General features: G+C 35.8%; 1 protein-coding gene across 2 annotated transcripts in view; it reads left to right on the top strand.

Moving 5' to 3' along the window:
• The window catches only part of Cmc1 (C-X9-C motif containing 1), a 72,811-nt gene extending 49,540 nt beyond the window's left edge, over positions 1-23,271 (top strand). For both annotated transcript variants that reach the window (XM_090351786.1, XM_090351785.1), the window contains 2 exons: positions 15,837-15,927; positions 22,083-23,271. In XM_090351786.1, the coding sequence (XP_090207912.1) occupies positions 15,837-15,927; positions 22,083-22,203 (212 nt within the window). In that variant the 3' untranslated portion in view covers positions 22,204-23,271. The remainder of the gene's footprint in view (positions 1-15,836; positions 15,928-22,082) is intronic.
• Positions 23,272-23,750: the final 479 nt, after the last annotated feature.

Consider the following 23,750-nt stretch of genomic DNA (forward strand, 5'->3'; position numbering starts at 1 on the left):
CTTCTTTGCTCAAGGCTCACAGAGCACTTCTAGCTTTTTCTGTTTATGTGGTACTGAGGAATTGAACCCAGGACTTCATGCATGCTAGGCAAGAACTCTAACCACTAAGCCACATTGTTTTATTTTCTTACAATATAACTTCCTAAAATAGTAAATTGGAAGAAGCAAAATTTGGGGTAGTATTTTCTTTTAATTAGATGAAATAAATGCCTCCTTTTTACAATGCAGGCCAAATAAACTTTTTTATGAGCAACTTCAGATGTCTGATAGACTTAATTTCTTACCAGATTCACAGGATTTGAGGCCAGTATTAACATCTGGGTAACAGTGAATCTGAATGCAGTGAAAGATTTCAAGACTAATGTATGAAAAATACAGTTGTGTGTGTGGCTTTGTGAGCAGTGAATGAACACAGAAAATTTTTCATTGGTTATTGTTTCCTAATTTATAGACCTGGTATCTCTAATAATTTTGAGCAGTCTGTGTACACCTGTTGTATTTGGCTGGAATATAATAAAACCCATCAATGCAGTAGTTATAACTTCCTCCATTATAAACATTTTTGAATTGTTTATGCATAATAGTTGTGGACTGAAGTTTGTGTTGGGAGTTGACAGTATTTCAGCCACAATTTTTAACTTCTTTATGTGTTTGCGAATCATGTTTTCAGACAGTTTTTAAGAAAGTTAATAGTGTAAACCAGATAATTGTTACTGACTAAAAATGAAACAGAAATTTGGAACTTTAGAGTAATCTAATGAAAATGCATGGTGAACATGTTTTTCTAAGTTTTATAACTTACAAAGGCCTAGAAATAATGTATAAAACAAAACATAGCCAACAAACAAAATTCCTTCTTTTTTTTTGTTACTTGAATGTTCATAGAATGCTTACCTTAGCATTCTTGAGTGGTTATTTCATTACTAGACAAGTAGTATATTTTAACAAATATGCAATATTTTCTGAAGTAAGAATTTCCGGTCATTAAAAACAAATGAAATATCAAAAGACTCATATAGTTACCCAGACACTATTAAATACCAGAGGTGAAAAATTAATCTACTCTTACTTCATGAATAAAAGAGATAAAACACTTTAGTTGTAATTTAAAGAACTAATGGAAATGATATAAGTAAATAAAAAATTCCCCTGTTTGCTCAGGTTATTTCAGTTATTTTTACAAATTAAATTTTTAATTTTTTAGCCAGGCGTGGTGGCTCATGCTTGTAATCCTAGCTGAGATCTGAGAATCGAGGTTCAAAGGCAGCCTGGACACTAAAGACTGTAAGACTCTTATCTCCAATTAACCATTAGAAAACGGGAAGTGGGGCTGAGACTCAAGGGGTAGGGTGGTAGCCTTGAGCTGAAGAGCTCAAGGACAGTGGCCATTCCGAGAGTTCAAGCCCCATGACCTACCAAAAAAAATTATTGTAAATCTTGTTCACTTCTCTTTAGAAATTATGTGTCCATTGATTTAGATAAAATAGAGGATATAGTTTCATAACAGAGGTTTGCTTAAGTAATAATAGATTTGTTTAACTAGTCCTAGTGTTTCAGGCTTGGGGTCAATATTGAATTTACCTCTTCATTCTTTTGTTATTACATAGAGTTAGGTTAGTTTATATTACTGATTGTTTAGAAAAGAAACGCAAAATGAAACAAATAACTTAAATACTTTGGAAGGAGAAAACATAGTTCTCATACTCTGCTATCCCAGAAACAACTTCAGTGAATCGTTTTTCCAGTTCATTCTGTTTACTATGATTTTATTTTTTCTATTTGGTTTTAAGTTATTTTTATGTGTTGGTTTTAGGTTTTTTGTATTAATAAATTAAATATATAAATACATGATACATTAAAATACCCTGCCTGACTAGCACAAGAGTAGCTTAGGTTGCTTTTATATTGGCATAGTAACTGCCTAATTTTGAATGGTTATTTAGGAATCTAGCAATCTCATCTATTGTTATTCTTTCTTCATGCCCATTTTTCTTTGTATTTTTGATTATTATATATAGAATTACACTTCAATATTCCCTTATCAGATATAAGCATTATCTTGTTGATTTCTTTACTTCTTTAGGTTTTTCAAGGAGCCTGCTCTGATGGCCTACTTAAATAGCAACATACTGTGCTTTCTTCTCAATAATCCTTTTTCCTTTTTCTGCAGCTCTTACTGTATTCTAACATATCCCGAAGTATTTTCGTTCTTTTCTATCTTATCCTTCCAGAATATGCTTCGTAAGGTCAGAGATCCTGACTTGAATCAGATCCTGACTTGTTTAGTTCATGTGTTCCAAGTACACAGAAAATGGCTTGGTGCATAGAAAATGCTCACTAATTTTTTAATGAAAGACTGAATTAAGAATATTTTTTCTGAGTTCTTTTTCTACTATTAAAGAAGATAAACAGGGGCCGGGAGTTTGGCCTAGTGGTAGAGTGCCTGCCTAGCATGCACGAAGACCTGGGTTCGATTCCTCGGTACCACATACATAGGAAGAAGCCGGAAGTGGTGCTGAGGCTCAAATGGTAGAGCTCTAGCCTTGAGAAATCCCAAGGACAGAGCTCAGTCCCTGAGCTCAAGCCCAGGACTGGCAAAAAAAAAAAAAAAAAAAAAAAGAAGAAGATAAACATTGGAAGCATGCCCTAGACCCGACTTTCAAGTTCTTTACAGGCTTCACTGTAGGAAAAACATTTTAAAATATAGCTCATTGTACATGTACAGAGAGAAGTACTTTTGTATCTAGCTATCTATACACATGCACACATATACAAACACACAAGCATGTAGTGTTCCTGATATTTCTAATTTCCTTTTTAACATAGATGCTGGACATGTGTGGGCAGCACATACATTGAGTAAACCATTTCAGGGCTGAGCTACACATTTGGACCCTATCGCAGAAAACCAAAGATTCAAAGGGGGGGAAAAAACACAATAGTGTGGTCATAGATACTAATAGTGTACTTTATGTTTGAAAAACTGACAAAAAGACTTTAAAAGTTTTCACTGCAAAGAAAGGATAAATGTCTCAGGAGGTGTGCCTGACCATGTTTGTTTGAAACATCCTATTAATTTGTATAATTTTGGATACATTAAAAATTAAGGGAGGGGCTGGGAGTTTGGCCTAGTGGTTAAAGTGCTTGCCTAGCATGCATGAAGACCCGGGTTCGATTCCTCGGTACCACATACATAGAAAAAAGCCGGAAGTGGTGCTGAGGCTCAAGTGGTAGAGCTCTAGCCTTGAGAAAGTCCAAGGACAGTGCTCAGGCCCTGAGCTCAAGCCCAGGACTGGCAAAAAAAAAAAAAAAAAAAAATTAAGGGAAAGAATGCTACTTACTGTATTTTTATGATCCACTAAAGTTTCCTTTTTTAGTTTGCAGGAGCCAACCAATAAGCTTGAAAGAAAAATTATGTAAATGTTGAACCAGTTTTCCTTTGTCCTATGTGACTATTTAAAAGTGCTTCATCTTAATCTCAGATTGTTCTTTGAGGTTACTTGTAAATATTTATGTTTAACTTTTTTTTTTTTTTTTTGCAAGTCCTGGGCTTGAGTTGAGGGCCTGAGCACTGTCCTTGGACTTTCTCAAGGTTAGAGCTCTACCAGTTGAGCCTCAGCACCACTTCCGGCTTTTTTCTATGTATGTGGTACCGAGGAATCGAACCCCGATTTTCGTTCATGCTAGGCAAGCACTCAACCACTAGGCCAAACTCCTGGCCCTTATATTTAACTTTTACAGCTATTACTAGTCCATGAAACTATTACAGGAACTAGGGATATATTAGTAAAAATAAGCTGAGTCTGAATATGTTAATTTTTTTCTCACTATGTTTGTTAACTTTATTTTTTCTCGAAGGAGGACTACCTCCTTGTTGAATGGGAGCAAATAGGAGACAGATTGAGTTAAAAGATGTTAAGAGCCTAGGATTCATTTTGAAATGGGCATAAAATCCATGACCAGAGGTTAGGAACAGATTGTTAGAAATCTAATAAGACTTAATAGGGCAGGGTTTATGCATATATTCTGGTAACTAGAATGTGATAGGTTCCTGCCATGAAAAATAATGATGTTAGACTCCTTAAATTATTACTTGATTAGCATACTAATCATATAATATTCTATGTTAAAATCTGAAGACCTTCTTTTAAAACTTTTTTTCAGTTTGACATTAAAAAATATGATGATTCTCAGTTTTCAAGTTTGTATATTTTGAGAAAGCCCTTTTTAGCTTAATGTCAGCAAAGCAGCTGCTGCTTCATTTTACTTTGTAAAACACTGAATTATTCATTTCCATAAACAAAACTTCCTTAGTAATTATTTAGCATTAATTTATTTCTCTTTCAATCAACCCTGTTGACATTTTATTCTAAAATTAAAAATATTCCTTTTAGAATCTAACAAGTAAGACTGTAGCAACTATTTTCTATACTTCCAGCTCCTGATATGAACTTTTATAATTTTTTTATCTTAATACTGTTTAAGAAGAATAAATAGAACAAAAGTATAATATACATGTAAAACTGCTTTTTGAGATCAAGCACTTACACTTAACTTGTTAGATTTTCAATAGCGCTTTATGCATGAGTATGTTTAGCAGATAGCTTGAATTCTAGCAGTGGAAATTTGTTAGAAATATTTTAAGTAATGCATCATTTGCCTTCATATCGTTCCAATTGACTAGTAGAACAAAAGGGAAGATTATTGTTTTACAGTTTTTGTAACTCCTCCATCCAACTTTGCAAATGAGAGCATAGTCCCATAGATTTAACGCAGCCTTTATAGTAGTCTATGGAGGGGAATCATTATTAGTCATTGCTTGTGGCTTCCTTGGTCCAGTGTTTTATTACTGTGTATTTTAACCATTTCTTGTAATTTTAATCATTGCTGAGATGTTTGTTGTTGTTGGTTTTTTCTTTTGTCTTTTGTTTTAAAAATGTCCTTCTTTATAAAGAAGGGTAGTCTGTATTAGCTTAATTGGTAATTGGTAATTGAATAGAGGCAAGCAATTGGTAATTCCATAGAGAAAAGCATTCTTTTACAAAGTAGCATTCATTCAAATGAAACATTCTTTCCTTAAATTCCTCTTGGAACACACTTGTACAACTGATAAAAATATAATCAATGTGGTTTTGAGGAAAATGCTAACTCTTCCTAGAGAGCTTACTTTGAATTCCTATTGTTGATTACCGTGATTAAGGCAGCCTGTGCCAGGGAAGGAGATGAGGTCTGTGAAATCTGAGATGAGGGGATTAGAGATTAGAGAAGACTCCATCTAATTCTTTTTCCCCTTAGGTTCTGTGGTGCCTTTTAGGATAATACATGGAGAAACTCTGGCTTTTTATCACTTGTTGAGTGCGTGGTTAGCAGTATTTGAAGGTTATCCACATGAGCATAATTATTTGGAAAACAGCCATCAACTGGGAGCTCATGTGCAGATATATTTTATTTTTTCCTCTGAAGGGTTTTAGAAATCTATGTAGTTTCCACAAAATGAAAGTTTTACCTTAAAAACATAAATTCTTGGCCTAGTGGTAGAGTGCTTGCCTAGCATGCAAGGGTTTGATTCCTTGATACCACATACATAGAAAAAAGCTGGAAGTGGTGCTGTGGTTCTCTGACCTTGAGAAAAGTCCAAAGACAGTGCTCAGGCCTTGAGTAGAAGTCCCACAACTGGCCAAACCCCCCAAAAAACATAAATTCTGAGATCTGGACTACTGTGTTTCCATTCCTGCAAGTCAGTAGTGGTCTGGAATAAAGATTAACTAGAACCTGGGGATGTGTCACACCTTTCAATTACAATTTTGTGCTTGCATGAACTATTTATATATACAGTTATACATATATAGTTTGTATAGTTGCATAATATATACATCTATATGAAATATATTTCTTTGAAAATGACTTATTTATAAGAAAAGCAAACCAAGATGAATGTATTACTAGAAAATGGGTGTCATTTTTCTGCTCTCATACATGCATACATATATACATGCATATATGTATATATTTATTACTTGGTTTATGTTCACCCATCTTAATCCTTTCTGTAAGTCTCTCCCTTTTCTCATACTGGTGTCCACTACCCAACCAAACTTGTTTTACATTCCTGTGTCGCTTTTTTCTTTTTCTACAATGTATATTAACTATACAATGGGATTTCTCTGTGGAAACAATGGATAACACAATGTAAACTTTCTTATATAACTAATATTTGCTAATAAAATGTTAAAAAATAAAATAAATCTTTTGTTATGTGGACAATGGAAAATCCATAAGTCTTGGAAATTTAGGATTTGAATTTTGGAATTTTATATTATTAGATTGCATAATTTTTGGTTTCTCATAGTCTTTTTCTATGAAAGAATAAGTATCTGACATACCAGACAAAGCACATCAAAGCTAAATGGTATCTATGATTATTTAACACTTGACTTATTATCTAATTATTAAGGTTTACAAATACTAAATCTATTAACATTTTAATTTATGCATTTTATGTAAGTATTATGCTGCCTGTATTACATAGTTATATACATATGTAAAATTTTGTAAGAGATTACTTAGTACTCTCTAAATGTATTGCTTTCAGTTCCAGTAAATTGTATCTGTTCAGCTATGAATATCATGCTTAATAATAATCTTGAAAATCTTTGTATTTTTATCAGATTTTTGAGGCTTGCTAACAGGCAAAACAATCATTTCTGTTCATTATATCCAGCAAACAATTCAGCTTTATTCATTTCAGTTTAAAGATAAAGTATCAAAGAGTAAAATCTATTCATATTCCCTGTATTACAAAATTACAAATATATAAGCATTTTATTTTTGAATTTTCTATTTTTCCTGCTTAACAAATATGAGTCATTTTGTTTTGTTTTCCTGGAAAGTCATAGAAATTGTTTGTTTTTGTTCTGTATATCTCTTTGGGAGTCTGTAGTGGTAGAAAAAATGTGTATAGAGGTCTTTCTTTCCATATCTTATGAATATCTATGCCTAAGGTAAGCATATTTTTTCTGAGAGTAATCAATGTTTGGTAAACTATATTCATAACTACTTGAGCTGCTAAATAGTCAGGTTTGTTTTAAAGAAGTCAAAGTTAGTTTATGTCAATTTTCTATTTGCCCTGTATTAGATGTTTTTAATTACTTCATCTTTATATTCAAATTAATCAGATTCTGCTATATATCGGTGCCCAAATTAGAATAAACTTTAATCAACTGTATTATCCCTGCCATGCTAGACTAGAAAAGCTACTCCTGGCATACTGAAGATGCATGCATTTTATTTTCTATTGTAATTTAAAAGTAAAATCAGAAATATTGATTTCTACTTGACTGGAGGGATGATTTAGTTTGAATATCAGCCTGATCTTAATCAGGTGAGAATTAATTGAGTTGGAGGTATTAGATATTCAGTGATGTTAACTGAACCGTGATCAATCCAGAGAGAAGCTTTCTGTTGGACTGTGTTAGAATTATCAAATAGCTCGTGCAATACAATATAAAATAATCTTTTCATGTTTATCTTTCTATCTTCTTGTCTCATTAAATGCACCACTAAATTTATCTTGTACACAGACTAATCTTTAAAGTAGAATGCTAATAATCCACAATTTAATAGAAAATTAAGAGCATAATTTTGTTGCAAAATACTCTTACTAAAATTTTGTAATGATATATTTTCTACAGCCTAATTTTAAAACCAAGTGATTAAAGATGTACTTTTCAAATATATTTGAGATATATAAACAGAAATGGTAGTTTTATGTTTGTAAAGAAGTATGCAATATAGAATTAATTTCATGTTTATACCCAGAAATAAAAATACAATGTATACCATTATGTTGGCCTGAAGTATGGCATGGGCTTTTCATTTATTTTAAGAGTGTGATAACAATATCATAAGTGTTGTGAAAATATAAATGGTGAGATAACACCTCCATAGGACCTGCTTTTAAGTAGTAAAATTGTAAAACTCTAAATACACTGCAGTCAGAACTAGAAGAATTAATTTGTCTTATTACCATGTGTACTTATTAAATGTCTAATTACACTTAGCATACCCTGTCTTTTAGTCCCTTTCCCTTTTCTTTCCTCTTTAAACATAAGAATGTAAACTTACTTACTAGTTCATATATTATTGCCAGAGTTACTCTATTTTGGCAATAAGTATGACTGTGTTAGATGAAAAAAAACCAATGGTGTGACTTTTGATGTATAAGGGAAATAGTAGGATCTATGAAGATGTGTGTTTTATAAAAAGGAAAGCCCAAATCTGTATTGAAAAGAACTAGTATTTAATGAAAGCAAAGTGTATATGTGAAAGCATCCCTAAGTTGTGAAAGCATCCCTAATAGTGGAGTTCTTGGTGAGATGTAATGGGTTTCCCATACATTTGTTGGTATACTGATTTGGGGCGTAGGAAGGGAAGGGCTTTGTTTTTTTTTGTTGTTTTTTTTTTTTTTTTTTTTTTTTTTTTTTGCTGGCATTTTTTTGCCATCTTATTAAGGGCGTCTCTTACTTGGAATCTACTCTTCATTCTCCTGACATGAAACTTTTCCTCTCTCCTTCCTCTTGCCCCTCCTCTCGTTCTTTTCCCCTCAGCCTAGGCAAAAAGAAGTTCATGAGACTTCATCTCAAACAGTGGCAGGGCACAGTAACCCAAGGAAGTACAAGTAGGAGAATTGCCCAGACATAAAGTGACACCCTAGCTCAAAAATAGGCAGTGCACAATGGGGCTGGAAGTGTTCCTCAGTTGGTAGAATGCTTGCCTACAGTAATTGAAGACCCTCAGTTCACTGTCAATCCTCTCTACCTATCTATGTAAACAGAAAGACAGAGAACTAAGGGCAGGGAGTAAAAAGTATGTATGGTTAGAAACCAGACCCAGTTACTTACAAGACTTGATTGGTCATTATCTCAGTTCTGATTGTCTTGGATCCCTAATAAGTGATTGTAATCAATTGAAGGTGGAACAGTCTGGCTCCCTAGATGATCAAGGTAGTTTCATTATTTCAGGTAATTGTCCTACTTAGAGGTTGGCATGTTCTTCCAAGCTCCTAGTGTTCATTAGTGGTAGCTTTGGTTCCTTGACATAAATATGTTATCAATCAATCTTCCTGGATTCCAAGGTGATTGCAAATTGAGAGCATAGAACACAGATACAAAATGGAGCCCAAGTAAGTTACCCACCCTTACTACTTTGAACTATTCCTGATAACCTAAGATAATTTCTTTCTTTCTTTCTTTCTTTCTTTCTTTCTTTCTTTCTTTCTTTCTTTCTTTCTTTTTTTTTTTTTTTTTCTGGTGATGGGACTTGAACTCTGGGTCTGGGCACTGTCCCAGAGCTCTTCAGCTAGCACTCTACCACTTTGAACCACACTGCCACTTCCAGTTTTCTGATGGTTAATTGGAGATAAGAGTCTCACAGACTTTCATGCCTGGGCTGACTTTAAACTACGGTTCTTAGATCCCAGCCTTTGAATAGCTAGGCTTACAGGTGTGAACCACTGGTGCCTGGATTAATTTCTGTATTTTAAGGTCAATTGATTATTGTCTTAATTCCATCTGCAGCCTTAGTTTCCCTTTGCCATGTAATCTATCACAGTTTATAGTGATTATGACTTACATGTCTTTAGGGGCTATTTTACTAACATAGGCAGTAAATGGCAAAATCAAAAACCCCTGAATACTTAATGCTGAGTAAAAGAAGAATGATTTTTTATATTTCCTTATGTGACAGTACAGTATGCTCAGTGGCAGAATAAGAAAAGTGATATAATAATTGGTAGCTCTGTATCATTGTGGGCAATGCCATCATTGCATTATTATTGTTACCATTTCTGTTAGTAAGGCATTTTTAGCATAGTTCAAAGTAACTGACAGTTTATAAAAGTAACTGACAAGACATGGTGAAATTATTTCTAGAATGAAATAACAAATGAGATAACAAGGAAAATAAAAAGACCACTAAGAAGTTTTTATTTTGTTAGCTTTATACAGGGATCCATCCAGTGCATCTATTTGATATTTTCAAGAATTAGTAAATTTTTGTTGTATTAAAGATGTTCAGGGCCAGGAGCATGGCTTTATGGTAGAGTGCTTGCCTAGCATGAACAAAGAAGGCCCTGGGTTTGATTCCTTGGTATCACATAAATAGAAAAAGCTGGAAATGGTGCTGTGGCTCCAGTGGTAAAGTGCTAGCACTGAGCAAAGAAAGCTCAAGGACAGTGCCCAGGCCTTGAGTTCAAGCCCTAGGACTAGCAAAAAAATTATATATATATGTATATACAAAATATATATATATATATAATACTGGCAAAATATAGGCAAAATATAGGCCACATTGTAACTCCAGCAGAACTAACTCTTGATTTTTGAGTAAAAATTGTTTCCAAATTGGGTAAAAATTATTCTGGAAATGGCTGAGTCCTGCAAGATTTGTATCATGTAGTTTGGAGCAATGACTAAACCCCCATATGACACAACCCAGGACCTGATTTTAAAAACCTGGAGTGAACAAGGCAGCATGAACAAAAAACGCTCCTCAAAATGTAAAAGTTTATTGATACCCGCCCTAGCCCTGGGAATTGAGATTTGGGTAGACTTTTCAGTCTATATGTAACTAAAAGGTAGGTCATGGGATTAAAAGTTTCTAGTCAAATCAGTGAAAATTCCATGGCTTTTTTCTGCCACATCCAAACACATGCTTCTTGGATTTTCCCTCCCAAGACATCCAACTTTAGATGTTAAGTTAGAAGAATACCAGATTTAAAGAGGAAAATTCTATCTGTCCTGTCTGTCTCTCTGTCTGTAAATTCCTTTGAAAGAGAGAATTGGTAGGCATGCCTGAAAAAGGGAAGTTCCAAAATCATCTAGTGTCCTTGTGTTTTGAGGGGTTCTAGATTGTATCTTATACACTATAAAAAACTTTATCTACTGTTGTTGATAGTTGTTGAAAGATTAATTTTAAAAATTATCTACCATTGTTGGGGGATAGTTGTTGAAAGATTAATCTTAAAAATTAAAAAAGCCATAGGTGAAGCACCATTTTGAGTCTTTTATTCCAGTTTCTTTCGTGGGGAGCAAGGAATGTTTCTCCATTTTTCATCCATTTATTTCTATTGTTACATTAAAATCTTGCCAAAATTTCAGAAAAGATCTGGGTTATGTAGTTCAGAGGTGGAGTACTTGCTAATCATGATCATGGCACTGTATTCAATTCCCAGCATACGACAACAATAAGGAAAAAAAATGTTAGCTTTCTTTGTGAGGCCTGGAAAGACGAAAACCCTTGCAATAATTAAAACAACTCCTGGGAGAAATAATAGAGAAGTTATCAGTGGACCCTATACCAGTGGTGATGCACATAGTTTTCCTGACTTGTGTGATGTTGCATAGTTTTCCAACCCTTAGATCTTATATATTGGTATTTCTGTGGGTTCTCAGCAGAAGCTTCAGACACATGTCCTGCTTCACAGGTCCCTGGCTCAATGTCTTAAAATCATTTTTATCTTTTTTTTCATCTTTCCCTGGCTCCTACCAAAACAGAATAAGATCATATGTAGTTTGTTTTCTATTGCGGGTGTGTATTTTGTGTCAAACTGTTTTTTATTTGTTTGAACATTTTTTGATGTTTATTATAAGGTAATTAAAACTTGCCATCCTCCACCCCAAAATATTATTATCCCTGATTCCTTTATTGGTTACCTCATCACCAATTATATTTTTAGTCCTTAGTTCTCTCAAGGTTCAATTACATTCACCTACTTCTGTCTACTTTCACTTCCTTTGCCTTTTTATCTCCTTTCCATCTTTTCTTTCAGTGACTCTATAAGTTTTCTTATGTCCAATCTTACCCCTGCTTCCTCTTCTGTTTTCTTCAGAAGCAAGCATGATTATGCTATTCCAGTTTTTAAATCTTTTCTGAGGAGTTTTATTGCTTTTAGAACAATGCCTTACGTTATAGTTGATGTGTACCTTTTCCTCTGCTTCACACCCACCAAACACCTCACACACACACACACATACACACACACTCTTAATTACACACACACACACACATACACACACAAAGGTTTCAGTAATGTAGCGTGGCCTGTCGTCTCTTACTCGCCGGACATTCTCTTGTGCTTCCTTTGTTCAGAATAAGATTTCTTCTTTTTTTTAGTAAACATAGTGTACATTTTGGCTTTCAATACTTGAAAGATCTTGAAAATGTTTGTACCACGATCCCTTTGCCCTTCTGAAAAGAGTAATAACTGCAGAGTAGTAAAAAACTCCAGCATTAGCTGCTTTTACTTATCTGTCTATTGAGGTAATTTGCCCCAGACTTGGTATAACTCCCATGGACAGGAAACCTGCTTGTCTTGTTTAGCTTAGACCCCAAAGCCTAACACAGTGCTATGCATACACTAAGTACTTTGAAAATTTTATCAAATGAATGTTTTGTTGTTGTTTTGTTTTGTGTTTGGTGATATTAGGAATTGAACTCAGGGTTTTCAGACTTGTGAAATAGTTGCTCTACCACCTAAGCTACATTTCCAGCTTCAGGTGTGTTATTTTTTTAGTCTCTGGGGGAATATTAAAGGAACATGGTAAATTATTGGATCAGCTAGTACATATAAATAACTTACTGGACAATGCCTAACATGAAATACATATTATAAATAGCTATTATATTTCTTACATTGTGAAGACAAGATTCTACATGTGCGTTTTTTTCAGTCTACTTTGGAAATTAAAGTAAAATCTAATACAGTGGTAACAAACGGACATTTTCTTATTGAAGTAATAACATTCACACGCATTGTTTTTCTATTTGAAATACTAGTTATAGATGCTTGGAAAATTATCCATGCAACTTTTTTCTTTTTTGGTTAGACTGCTTGCTGAAAAAGTCACTGATACACTTAAGTGAATGAATTAACTGGCCATCCAGTCTGGAGTTACTTATGATATATGGCATTTCCTAAAGGTGGGATTGGGTTTTTCCAAAAGTTGGACTGCTGGGATTATTGACACAACAGTCTGTTTAAAATGTCTTTCATAACCCTCATGAAATCCCGTTTCTACTGTTGGTTATGTGCTATGGGGCATTGGTTTCCTCCAGCTGAGCTATTATTAGAAAGAATTGAACAAAATATTGTCTCATTTGGCTCAACCCTTCATCCTTACATTTGAAGTTGGTGAGCTCAAAACTGAGGATGACCTCCTGTTGTGTTCAGATACTTTTTCTTTCACAGCTTACAGAGGGCTGATGATTACTGAGGTTGGCATTGCACTTAGGCAGGTCCACAGGGGTCTGACATCACACTGCTAGCTACAGAAGTCTTTACGTGACAGATAGCTTTACTTGAGGAACTTTAATTTTAGATTTAATTTACATTACAAATTTAAACTTTCAGATATCTTTGTCTGAGAGAAACTGTTAGTATCTAAATAGTCATACTGTCTTTTACACATACACGTGTGTGTGTGTGTGTATACTTTTTTTTCTCCCAGTACTGAGGTTTGACCTCAGGGCCTTGCACTTGCCATACCCTCAGTCAGTCTATAGTATTAATACCTGTTAAAGTTCAATAAGTAGGTCAGTAAGTATTTTAAAGTGTATCTGTTTATCCACATTTACACAACAAGTTTTTGTGCTTAAGATTTTAATTTGTAGGGTGAGGTATGTTATGAATTAGGTCGACTTTTTTTCTGTATTCTCAGTTTTTAAACCCACTAAGTGGCAAAACCCGCTAAGTTGGTGATGGTACTCTTGGAAATATTGTGTATAGATTATATGTTAACATTCTAAATTGAATTGCTGTCCATATATATTATATGTACACTTACAATCTAGGAAAATAGACATTTTCTGACTGGTTAAGGAAATTAAATTACTGGAAAGATAAAAGAAAGTACCCTATCTAAAAGTGGTTATGAACTCAGGGTCTTAAGCTCTTGCTGGGCTGGTTGGTACTCTAGCTCTTGATCCTTGCCTCTAGCCCAACATTTTGCTTCCTAATCGAAGATAACTTTTTAGACATTTCTGCTCAGGCTAGCTTTGAACTGAGATTCTCAAACCTCAGCCTCCTGAGTAGCTATACTACATGCATCTGGCACTAAAGAATTTTTTTTTTGCCAGTCCTGGGCCTTGAACACAGGGCCTGAGCACTGTCCTTGGACTTTCTCAAAGCTAGAGCTCTATCACCAAGCCATAGCACCACTTCTGCCTTTTTTCCTGTGTATATGGTATTGAGGAATTGAACCTGGGTCCTTGTGCATTCTAGGGAAGCATTTTACCACTAGGCCAAATTCCTGCCCAACTAAATATTTTTATCAGTGGTTTATTATATGCAGTAGTTTCCGTGAGAGGTATACAAAGGGTAGACAAAGAAAATATTTGAAATTACATGTTCTTGATAAGTAACCTTTTGCATTTGTATTTTCCAGAAACTACTATAGATGAGCCAACTGGCATATTTTCATTAGGCACAATTCATGGTGCCTTTTTTCTATATTCTAGACAATATATTAGGGAAGCAGATTGGTATAGGTGTAGTGAGGTGGTAGGAGCAGTAAGTAGGTGCAGCTGGTTGCCACTGAACTTGGCAAAAAACCCTTTAGCCAGTTAAGCCAGTTCTAGATCAATATCTAATATGGTGCTATAAATACAAAAACTAACTTGTAGGAATACACAGGCATCTCAGAATGCTGGTTAATGGGTTTAGAGCTTGTTCTCTAAGTCTGCTTTGTGTTTTAAATTGTAGGGACACCTTAGTCAAAGGGCACAGAATTTCCTTCAGTTTGACTTGGCCCAGGTCAAGTCAGCTTGACTTTGCACAGAAATATTTGTAGTTGGAATGAAGAAGAAATCTGATGAGTGAGGTTCAGTGTTAACAGACTGATTAGGGAAGAGGCGATATTGATGATGGGAGTGCTGAGTGAGACTGGTGGACAAGAGTTACAGAAAGCCAATCTGTGTCCTTGTTCCGATTCTACTGATTCTATTTGGTGTAAGCCGTGATGCTGTAGTAGCTATAGATAAGTGTGCTGTAGGGCACTAGTACTAGGAAAGCCACCCTAATGAGTTTTTTAGACTTTTTTTGGTCATGTGCATTGAATCTATGGCTTGGTACTTAATAGTCAAGAACTCTACCATATGAAGCATATCTCCAGTCCTTATGTTTTTGGGATGACTCTCATTGATTTTGCTGTAGTGGCTTTGAAATTGAACTATTTTTGCTTGATGTGTAAAAATACTTTTGGTTATTTCATAGGTATAGTGTATTTTGTTGTATAGATTGTTCCTTCATCTTCATGGAGATTCCTGAAGTTACTGCTTTTAAGCCAGTTGTAAATAACTTAAATTTCTCTTAGTAACTAGAAGAATACATAAGCAAGGAAGAGGATTTTGATTTTTTTTTTTTAATAAAAGAAGCTAAACACATTGCTTTGCCTAACACCTCTTTGGAAGGCTGATTGATACTAATCCATGTTTTAAGGTTTGAGATGCAAGTGGCCAAAGCTAGTAGCTCTGGAACTAGAGTAACCAGTGGTCAAAAGGATTGGTCCAGAATTGACCATAGCTTCCAAAGGTATAAAGGAAGCATATTGTCCTGTGCAATGGGTAAGGTGGGGCAGAATCTGACCCAAAGCAAACACAAGACAGAGTGCTATGAGACACAGCTATAGGCAGAATTCACCAGATCTTTCTGTGTTTGTGGTCTTGAAAAAGCAGATGCAGGAGCCAGTGTAGTTTAAAAGAGCTATGTAGAATAGTGCATGTTAAGTGAATGGTTTAGAGTTATTGAACATTGAGTTCATAAACCTTTTCTTAAATTTCAGATTTTACGAAATGTTGCAAGGACACTGGAATTCTTATGATAGTCAAATGCCGAAAAGAAAATTCTGCATTGAAAGAATGTCTCACTACTTAGTAAGTAGTCAACTGAGTATTATGATTTGTGTGTGTGTGTGTGTGTGTGTGTTTGGGAACAGTATGTTATTTAGATCACATCACATGTAGTATATTCTGTACTTCTCTAGTTCTTCATGTTTTTGTATATATCTAAAACTTGAATATGTTAAAGATTATTCAAAAAGAAAAATATTTTAAGTGATAAATTCACCATTTATTAAAAATGTGAAGTCTATGACTTTATATGACAATCTCTTCATGAAGAGATTGATTTATAAAATATATACTAATTTTATAAACTCTGGGCCTGGGCACTGACCCTGAATTCTTTCTATGCAGGCTAGTGTTCTACTACTAAGCAAGGGCTCCATATCGAGTTTTCTGGTGGTCAATTGGAAGTAGGAGTCTCATGGACTTTCCTACCAGCACTGGCTTTGAATTGTGACCCTCAGGTGTAAACCACCAGTACCTGGCTTAGAATATCTTTTTGAGTATGTGCCCATACTAGGGCTTGAACTCAGAGCATGGTTGCTGTCCCTTAGCTTTTTCATTCAATGTTGGCACCCTTATCACTTGAATTGCAGCTTCCCTTCTGGCTTTCAGTGGTTAATTGGAGACAAGTCTTATAGGCTTTCCTGCCTGGGATGGCTTTGAACCTTTATTCTCAAATCTCAGCTTCCTAAATAGCTATGATTGAGTATAAGCATGGGCCACTATGTCTGGCTGAATTAGAATTTCTTTAAGAAACTTTTCCAGTCGTGTGATTTGTTGTATTCTTACAGTTTTAACTCCTAGGAAAGTCGCAGCAAATATTCTGGAAGATGTAAAATACATACATATATATATACACACACACACATACATATATATACATACATATAGTATATTTAAATTGTTTTTTTGAAGTTAATCAAATTCATTGTTAAAAATATTTTAGTATTACATTTACTAACACTTCCTTGTAGTTCAAGTCTTTAAGTAAAAGTGTATGAAATTGTTTGAATAAAGATTCTGTTTTATCTCCCTAAACTGATTATCTACATTATTGACTAGGTACATTACAGATTATGTAGTAAGTATTAAGAGCCATGAGACTTTAATTTTGGCAAGACCTTCTTTCCTTTTATATTATATATTCTGCTTTCCTAGCCTGTGAACATATATGTCAATATGATATACTTTTTAATCAGGAAACTAAAAAAAAAACCTCTGAATCCTGTATTTCGTTTAGATAACAAATTATAGCTGCAGGTTTTTAGAATGCTGCTATTCGGGGAGCCTTTAATGGTTATATAGACTCATTTCTACATTTTGTCAGTATCAACCGCAGCTGTTATTTAAGTATTAGGGCCTGGACCAATTTACTGTAGAAGAGTGAATTGATTCTCAGATGGGACTGTTCTCTCAGTTCTATATACCTAAGAGAAGTGTTATTGTTGTTTCCTCAAATATTTTATTGTAAGAACACGCATGTGGTTTGTTAAAAAATACACAAATATTTCATAAAGTGGCAAACATGTTTTAGAGAAACAGAAATGAGCATGGTTCAGGAGAATCCAAAAAGAGATTTTCTAAATTACTTTTTTTGGGCCAGTCCTCGGGCTTGAATTCTGGGCCTGGATTCGGTTCCTGAGCTTCATTTCCTCAAAGCTAGTGCTCTACCACTTGAGCCACAGTGCCACTTCCCCCTTCTTCTGAGTAGTTTATTGGAGGTAAGAATTTCACAGATTTCCTGTCTGTGCTGTCTTCAAACTGCAGTCCTCAGATCTCAGCCTTATAAATAGCTGGTGTGAACCCCCAGCGTCCAGATAAATTATATTTTCAGTAGCAAAAGTATTAAAGATATTTCATAGGCTGCTGCCCGATATCGCATGAATATGATTGTTTCAAATAGGGTCATATGAAAAGTACCAAATGAAGCCACTTTAGCTAGGAGACTGAGTCACACAAAAACCAAAAGGGTATGGAGAAGATCTGAGAAAAGACGCTCGCTGGGCATACAAGTCACAAAGTCTACTCCTACTATGTGGATAAATGCCCCATGAAATTGCCTGTACTTGGACAGGAGGATCTTCAGTTTGAGGTCAGCTTGGGTCACATAGTGAGTTCCAGGCTAGCCTAGGCCATACAGGAAGCCATTGTTTCATAATGAAACTTAACTAACTCATGAGGCCAACCAGTCTTCTAAGTGAAGTTTATGAACGTGTATAGAATTTCCTATGATTTCACGAAGTTCAAAAATCTATGGACTAAAAGGTTGAGTTTAAATGCTACCACTGCTTTATTTTTTAAATTTATGTATATTTATTTTAGAAATTGGGTTTTACTATGTAGCTCAAGCTGGTTTTGAACCTGAGCTCCTCTTGCCTCGGTGCTCTTGGTTCTCTAGGGAAGATACCTAGCCCTTTTTCTCAGAGTATTTCTTTAGAAAACTTGTAAACTAATTTTCTGCCTTCTTATAAAGGCAGGGTTTTTTTGTTTGTTTGTTTGTTTTTTTGCCACTTCTGGGCTTGAGCTCAGGGCCTGAGCACTGTCCTTGGGTTTTTCTCAAGGTTAGAGCTCTACCACTTGAGCCTCAAACCACTTCTGGCTTTTTTTTCTGTGTGTGTGGTAACGGAGGAATCGAACCCGGGTCTTCGTGCATGCTCGGCAAGCCCTCTACCACTAGGCCAAACTCCCAGCCCTTGGCAGTTTTATAATAAGGAATGGGCAAGGGCCATGGATATAGCCCTCTAGCTTTGGATGCTAAGAAGAGTTGAGATTGGTTAATTCTTGTACAGGAGGAATGGACAAAAACCTGGCAGGAAAAAAAAATGTCTTGGCTTCCTGAAAACTAGGGACCCTGTGAAAGTCTGAGGTGTAAAGCATATCATAACTAAGACTAGCCCCTGAAGCTAGAGAAGAAAAAAAAAACCTGTGATATGAACAAGACAAGGGACACAGAACAAGGAATGTGCAACCACTCAGCAAACATGGCAGCACTTTCTGTTGCTCACATTATTATACTACTCTGCAATATAAGATAGTGATGGCCACCTGTCTTCCTAATCATTGTGATAGACCTAAGGCTGTCAATGAAAAAAGGTAATACAGCGCAGATTTCATCAGTCCCCATAAATGCCTCCACTTTTTAAGAGGGCCATATTTCTTCAGCTCTGCTGTCCCTCACACCTTTTTCTCCTAGTCTTTTGAGTTAGAGGTGTCTGTTTTCCTCCCAGACTATGAAAGAAGCACACAATCCTGCTGTAACTTTGTGGAATACCTGAGATAAACCACTGAACCACTCCTCATTCACATTGAAAGTCCACTTTCTCCTGTCAAATCTCAGGAGTGTAATCCTGCACAAGGTGCTAAAATCTCTCAATGCCAGGTCTTCTACAGCCTGTTTTTGAAGGTGCATCAGAGTTTCTCTGAGGCAGGGCACACAGCACTCTTGAGATAACCGAGGAGCAGATGGATCCAAAGAGGAACACATGACTCCTGTACCTACAAGTCATTTTCTTCTCTGCACTTTGCAAGACTTAAAAAAAAAAAAAAAAAAAGTGCCTGGAGAACCACAGAATCAATTTAATGCAAAATGTGTTCTATTTTTTTTTTCCAGTCCTGGGGCTTGAAAACAGGGCTAGACACTGTCCTTGGGCTTTTTCCTCGAGGTTAGTGTTCTACCACTTGAGCCACAGCACCACTTTAAGCTTTTCTATGGATGTAGTACCGAGGAATCAAACCTGGGTCTTCGTGCATGCTAGGCAAGCACTGTACCTCTAGGCCAAACTCCCAGCCCCTCTGTTTTTGTTTTTGTTTTTAATTGGGAATTTTCATTAGGAATTATTTCTATTACTGTAAAATAGTAATATCTGGGTAATTTTGGTCACATGGAAATGGACAAAAAGTATAGCCAGGAAATGGTGGCTCATGCTTTTACTTCCAGCTACTCTAGAGGCTGAAATCTGAGAACTTTAGTTGAAAGCAAGCCTGGCAGTGAAGTCTGAGAGACTCTTTATCTCCAGTAACCATCAAAAAGCCAGAAGTGAAGTTGTGGCTCAAATTGTACAGTGTAGCTAAGCAAAAGTATGAGGTCCTGAGTTTAAGCCTCAGTACCAGCATAAAAAAAGAAGAGAAAGCAAGGGAAGAAAAGAAGTAAAATGAGAAAGAAAAATGAAAGACAATGAAGAAGGTAGAGGTTGAGAGCAATTTTGCTTTTTCAAGCACAAAGCTACTGAAAAGGCTTTTCATACTTTAAGGATTAGTGGTAAACTAAGAGTATAGACTTCTGTTTGTCTCTGTGACATTGCAGAGAAATTTAACCTTTTGTCCAAAATTTGTTTATATACTGATAAGGAATTTTTGTTACTAATTCAGTCTTGAAAATAACATGCTTAGTTCAACTTAGTATCTCTTCCTGCAGCTAGGGAAGTTCTAGAACAGAGCATGACTACAGAGAGGGCAGCCTGGGCTCAGCTTCTGAGTCAGAAGAGTTTAGCTGTAGCCTTGTGACCTTGCGTAGGTTCCTTATGAAAACAGAAAATTCTGTCTAAAATGACTGGAGGTACTATGTATGTAAACACATACATCGTGTACCTTGATGCCTAAAGCAGCATAAGCTGGCTCCTTTTTGAAATGAACTAATTAGATCTGTATATTATCTTCAAATAAGAAAATGTTCTGCTTTGCTTTGTTTTCCACAAATGAACATTGCCACACTTCCTCTTCCCTTGATTGTAACATTTTGAGACACGGATGAGTTGTATTCCTTTATTTCTATCTCTCGGATGAGTTGTATTCCTTTATTTCTATCTCTCACTTCTGTAGACTGTGATCTGATTTCTGAATGGACAGAAGCTGCCATTCCTAAAGGCTCTCTTTAATGGGCTCATGATAAACAAATTGGCCAAATAGTCCCTTTCCTCTTTTACATGACTTCCACCCACCCCCAGCAATCTTCAAAGTCATCTTTTGATTTTGCTGATGATGCTTTCCGGTTTCCTATATACTTCCCCATAGTTTTTCACCCTTTTAAAGAATCCTACTAAATTTGGTTATTTCCCTGGGTTCTCTTTATTCTTAAACTTAAAGCTTACTTGGCATCCATGGATTAAGTTATTTACTGTAGGTCCTATATTTTCTGTTTCTTTCTGGTCCGAAATTGAATGAAGCTTTTTGGTCCTTTCATTTCTTTGTGAATTATATAGTTGTCTAGAATCTACTGTCTTATCTCAACTGTAATTGGTGATTGCCTGAATTTTTTTTTTCCCCTGTTGGTCTTGGGGCTTGGACTTTGGCTTTTGTCCCTTAGCTCTTCAGCTCAAAGCTACTCCCCTACCCCTTGAGCCACAGCGCCACCTTCAGTTTTCTAATGGTTAATTGGAGATAAGAGTCTCACAGTCTTTAGTGCCCATGCTGACTCTGAACTGTGACCCTCAGATCTCAGCCTCCTGAGTAGCTAGGATTAGAAACGTGAGCCACTATGCCTGGCTTGCCTAAATCTTAAACCTTTTTCCCTTTCATTTATGTTAACTCCTTTTTTGGCCTAAGCATCATTTCTTGCATGGGATATCTAATAGTTTATTGAACATCTGGTTTCTAACTTTGCTGCCCCTTTTAGCCTACCTGCCATGCTATTAGGTTAATCCAAGAGAAAACAGATCTTCAATTTGCTGTTAATCATGCTTTGTCATCTCAGTAAAGCATGAAATGGGACACTATGCATTCTACGTTGTGTGCATTACACAATGATCACCTTAGACCCTTCCTGCTTCATGCATAATCGTCTGTTGGTCCTGAAAAGTGCAATTCAAGCCTTTTCTTTTCTTACTTGTGTTTTCATGATGTACAGGATCTCCTATCTTCTGTACTGTACGTGGTACACTTTCATCATAGAATAGTATTGCCTAACATATAATAATCATGGGCTCCTTGAGGATAAATGCTGTTTCTGTTTTATCCTAGGATGGTGTTGTTTGTATATGTGGATTGATTTGATATGTAGAATTTATCTGTTAAAATAAAGCTTAATGTCTATAGGCTTTTGTTTCTACTAATTTGATAGCGAATTAGTCTACAATCAATTTCTGATAATTAAATGTTATGGACTAGATACCTGACTAATATTAAAGTAAGTTTATGTTGTTTACAAAGAGCTATTAGCTGTTAAAGATTTTCATTTCCTTCTTTAGCTATAATGATCCAGCCTTTTATGAAGAATGCAAAATGGAGTATCTGAAGGAAAGGGAAGAATACAGAAACACCGGTATTCCTACCAAGAAAAGGCTGCAGAAGCTTCCCACAAGCATGTAGGCCAGAATGTTCAGTGAATCAGCAACTCATATTTATAAAGATCTCATATGAAATAATGAACTTCAGAATTTGATTGCTTCGTTCTAATTATGGAAATACTTTTTATGAAATAAAGACCTTTATTTTAGCGTTTTGGTTTATTAAACATGACATTAGAATAAACACTGGTTCTCCTAGAATTCTGGATTTTTCACATATTTTCCTACATCTACAGTGCTGTGATAGTTCTTCAGAGCTCTGTACAGATACTACCATCTTCCAGTGTGTAAATGTGTAAGCTATTCATGGGGGAGCAAAAGTTTTAAAGGAAAAAGTAGTAATAAATAATCTTCAAAGGTATTCTTACGGATTACAGCAAGATGCCTATGAGGCAACATCTTTCCTAATTCTGCCACTTACGAACTGTGTAAGTGGAATAATGTTACAATGACTTACTTCATACTGTGAGTATAATATGCAAGACAGGGCTTCATACACTCATGTGTTATTAATAGTAAATGCTTAATTGGAAACCTAAGTACTCAAAAAGGTTTTATTTTGCTTACTTTAGTCCTTACAGTGGTACTGGAGATAAAATTTGGGGACAGCAACTACCACTTGAGTGACAACTCTATTAGCCCTAAACAAGGACTGCCATCTTTGATGGAAATTCTTTCATTTAAAGTTATCTTTGGGGCTGGGAGTTTGGCCTAGTGGTAGAGTGCTTGCCTAGCATGTACAAAGACTTGGGTTTGATTCCTCAGTACATGGTAGAGCTCTAGCTTTGAGAAAGTCCAAGGACAGTGCTCAGGCCCTGAGCTCAAGCCCAGGACTCTCCCCGCCTTCCCCCCCCACCCCGACGGGGGGAAAAAAAAAGTTATCTTTAAGGCCTGGAGGTGCGGAGTACCTGCCTTGTAAGCATGTGGCCCCGAGTCCAATCAGTAGTGCCAATGGGTTATTTGTATAAATGTGAATTTGCACTTTGTATCATAGTACTCAGGAGATAAAAATAGATTGCACAGCACAAGGTATCTATGCTCATTCGCTGTCCTGTTGATAAAAACACCCTCGCCATTTTTTTTTTTTTTTTTTTTTTTTTTTGGTGCTAGGGTGGTAGTGGGGGTAGGGGGTAGTGGTTTGGTTTCCTTGCTCTGTTGGTGCCCTATCACTCTTTTAGCCCTACTTTTGCTAGATATTTTCGAGACAGTCTGCTAATTTTTTTGCCTGGAATGGCTTTAATCCATTATCCTTGAGGTAATCAGGAAGATAAAGGCATAAGCCACTCTAACACCAAACAGTTCTCATTTGTAATGACTAACATTAGGAATAGGCAAGGAAATGTTAAGAAGGTAGTAAAATATAAAATCTGTGAATTTTTTTTTTTCTCCAGTCTTGGGGCTTGAACTTAGGACCTGAGCACTGTCCTTGGGCTTTCTCAAGACCACTTGGGCCACAGCACTCGTGGCTTTTGCTATGTATGTAGCACCAAGGAATCAAACCCTGGTCTTTGTGCATGCTAGGCAACCACTCTTACTACTAGGCCAAACTCCCGGCCCAATCTGTAACTA

Source organism: Megascapheus bottae, chromosome 18, assembly GCF_031878675.1.
Source record: "Megascapheus bottae isolate mThoBot1 chromosome 18, mThoBot2.hap1, whole genome shotgun sequence".
Taxonomy (NCBI): Eukaryota; Metazoa; Chordata; class Mammalia; order Rodentia; family Geomyidae; genus Megascapheus; species Megascapheus bottae.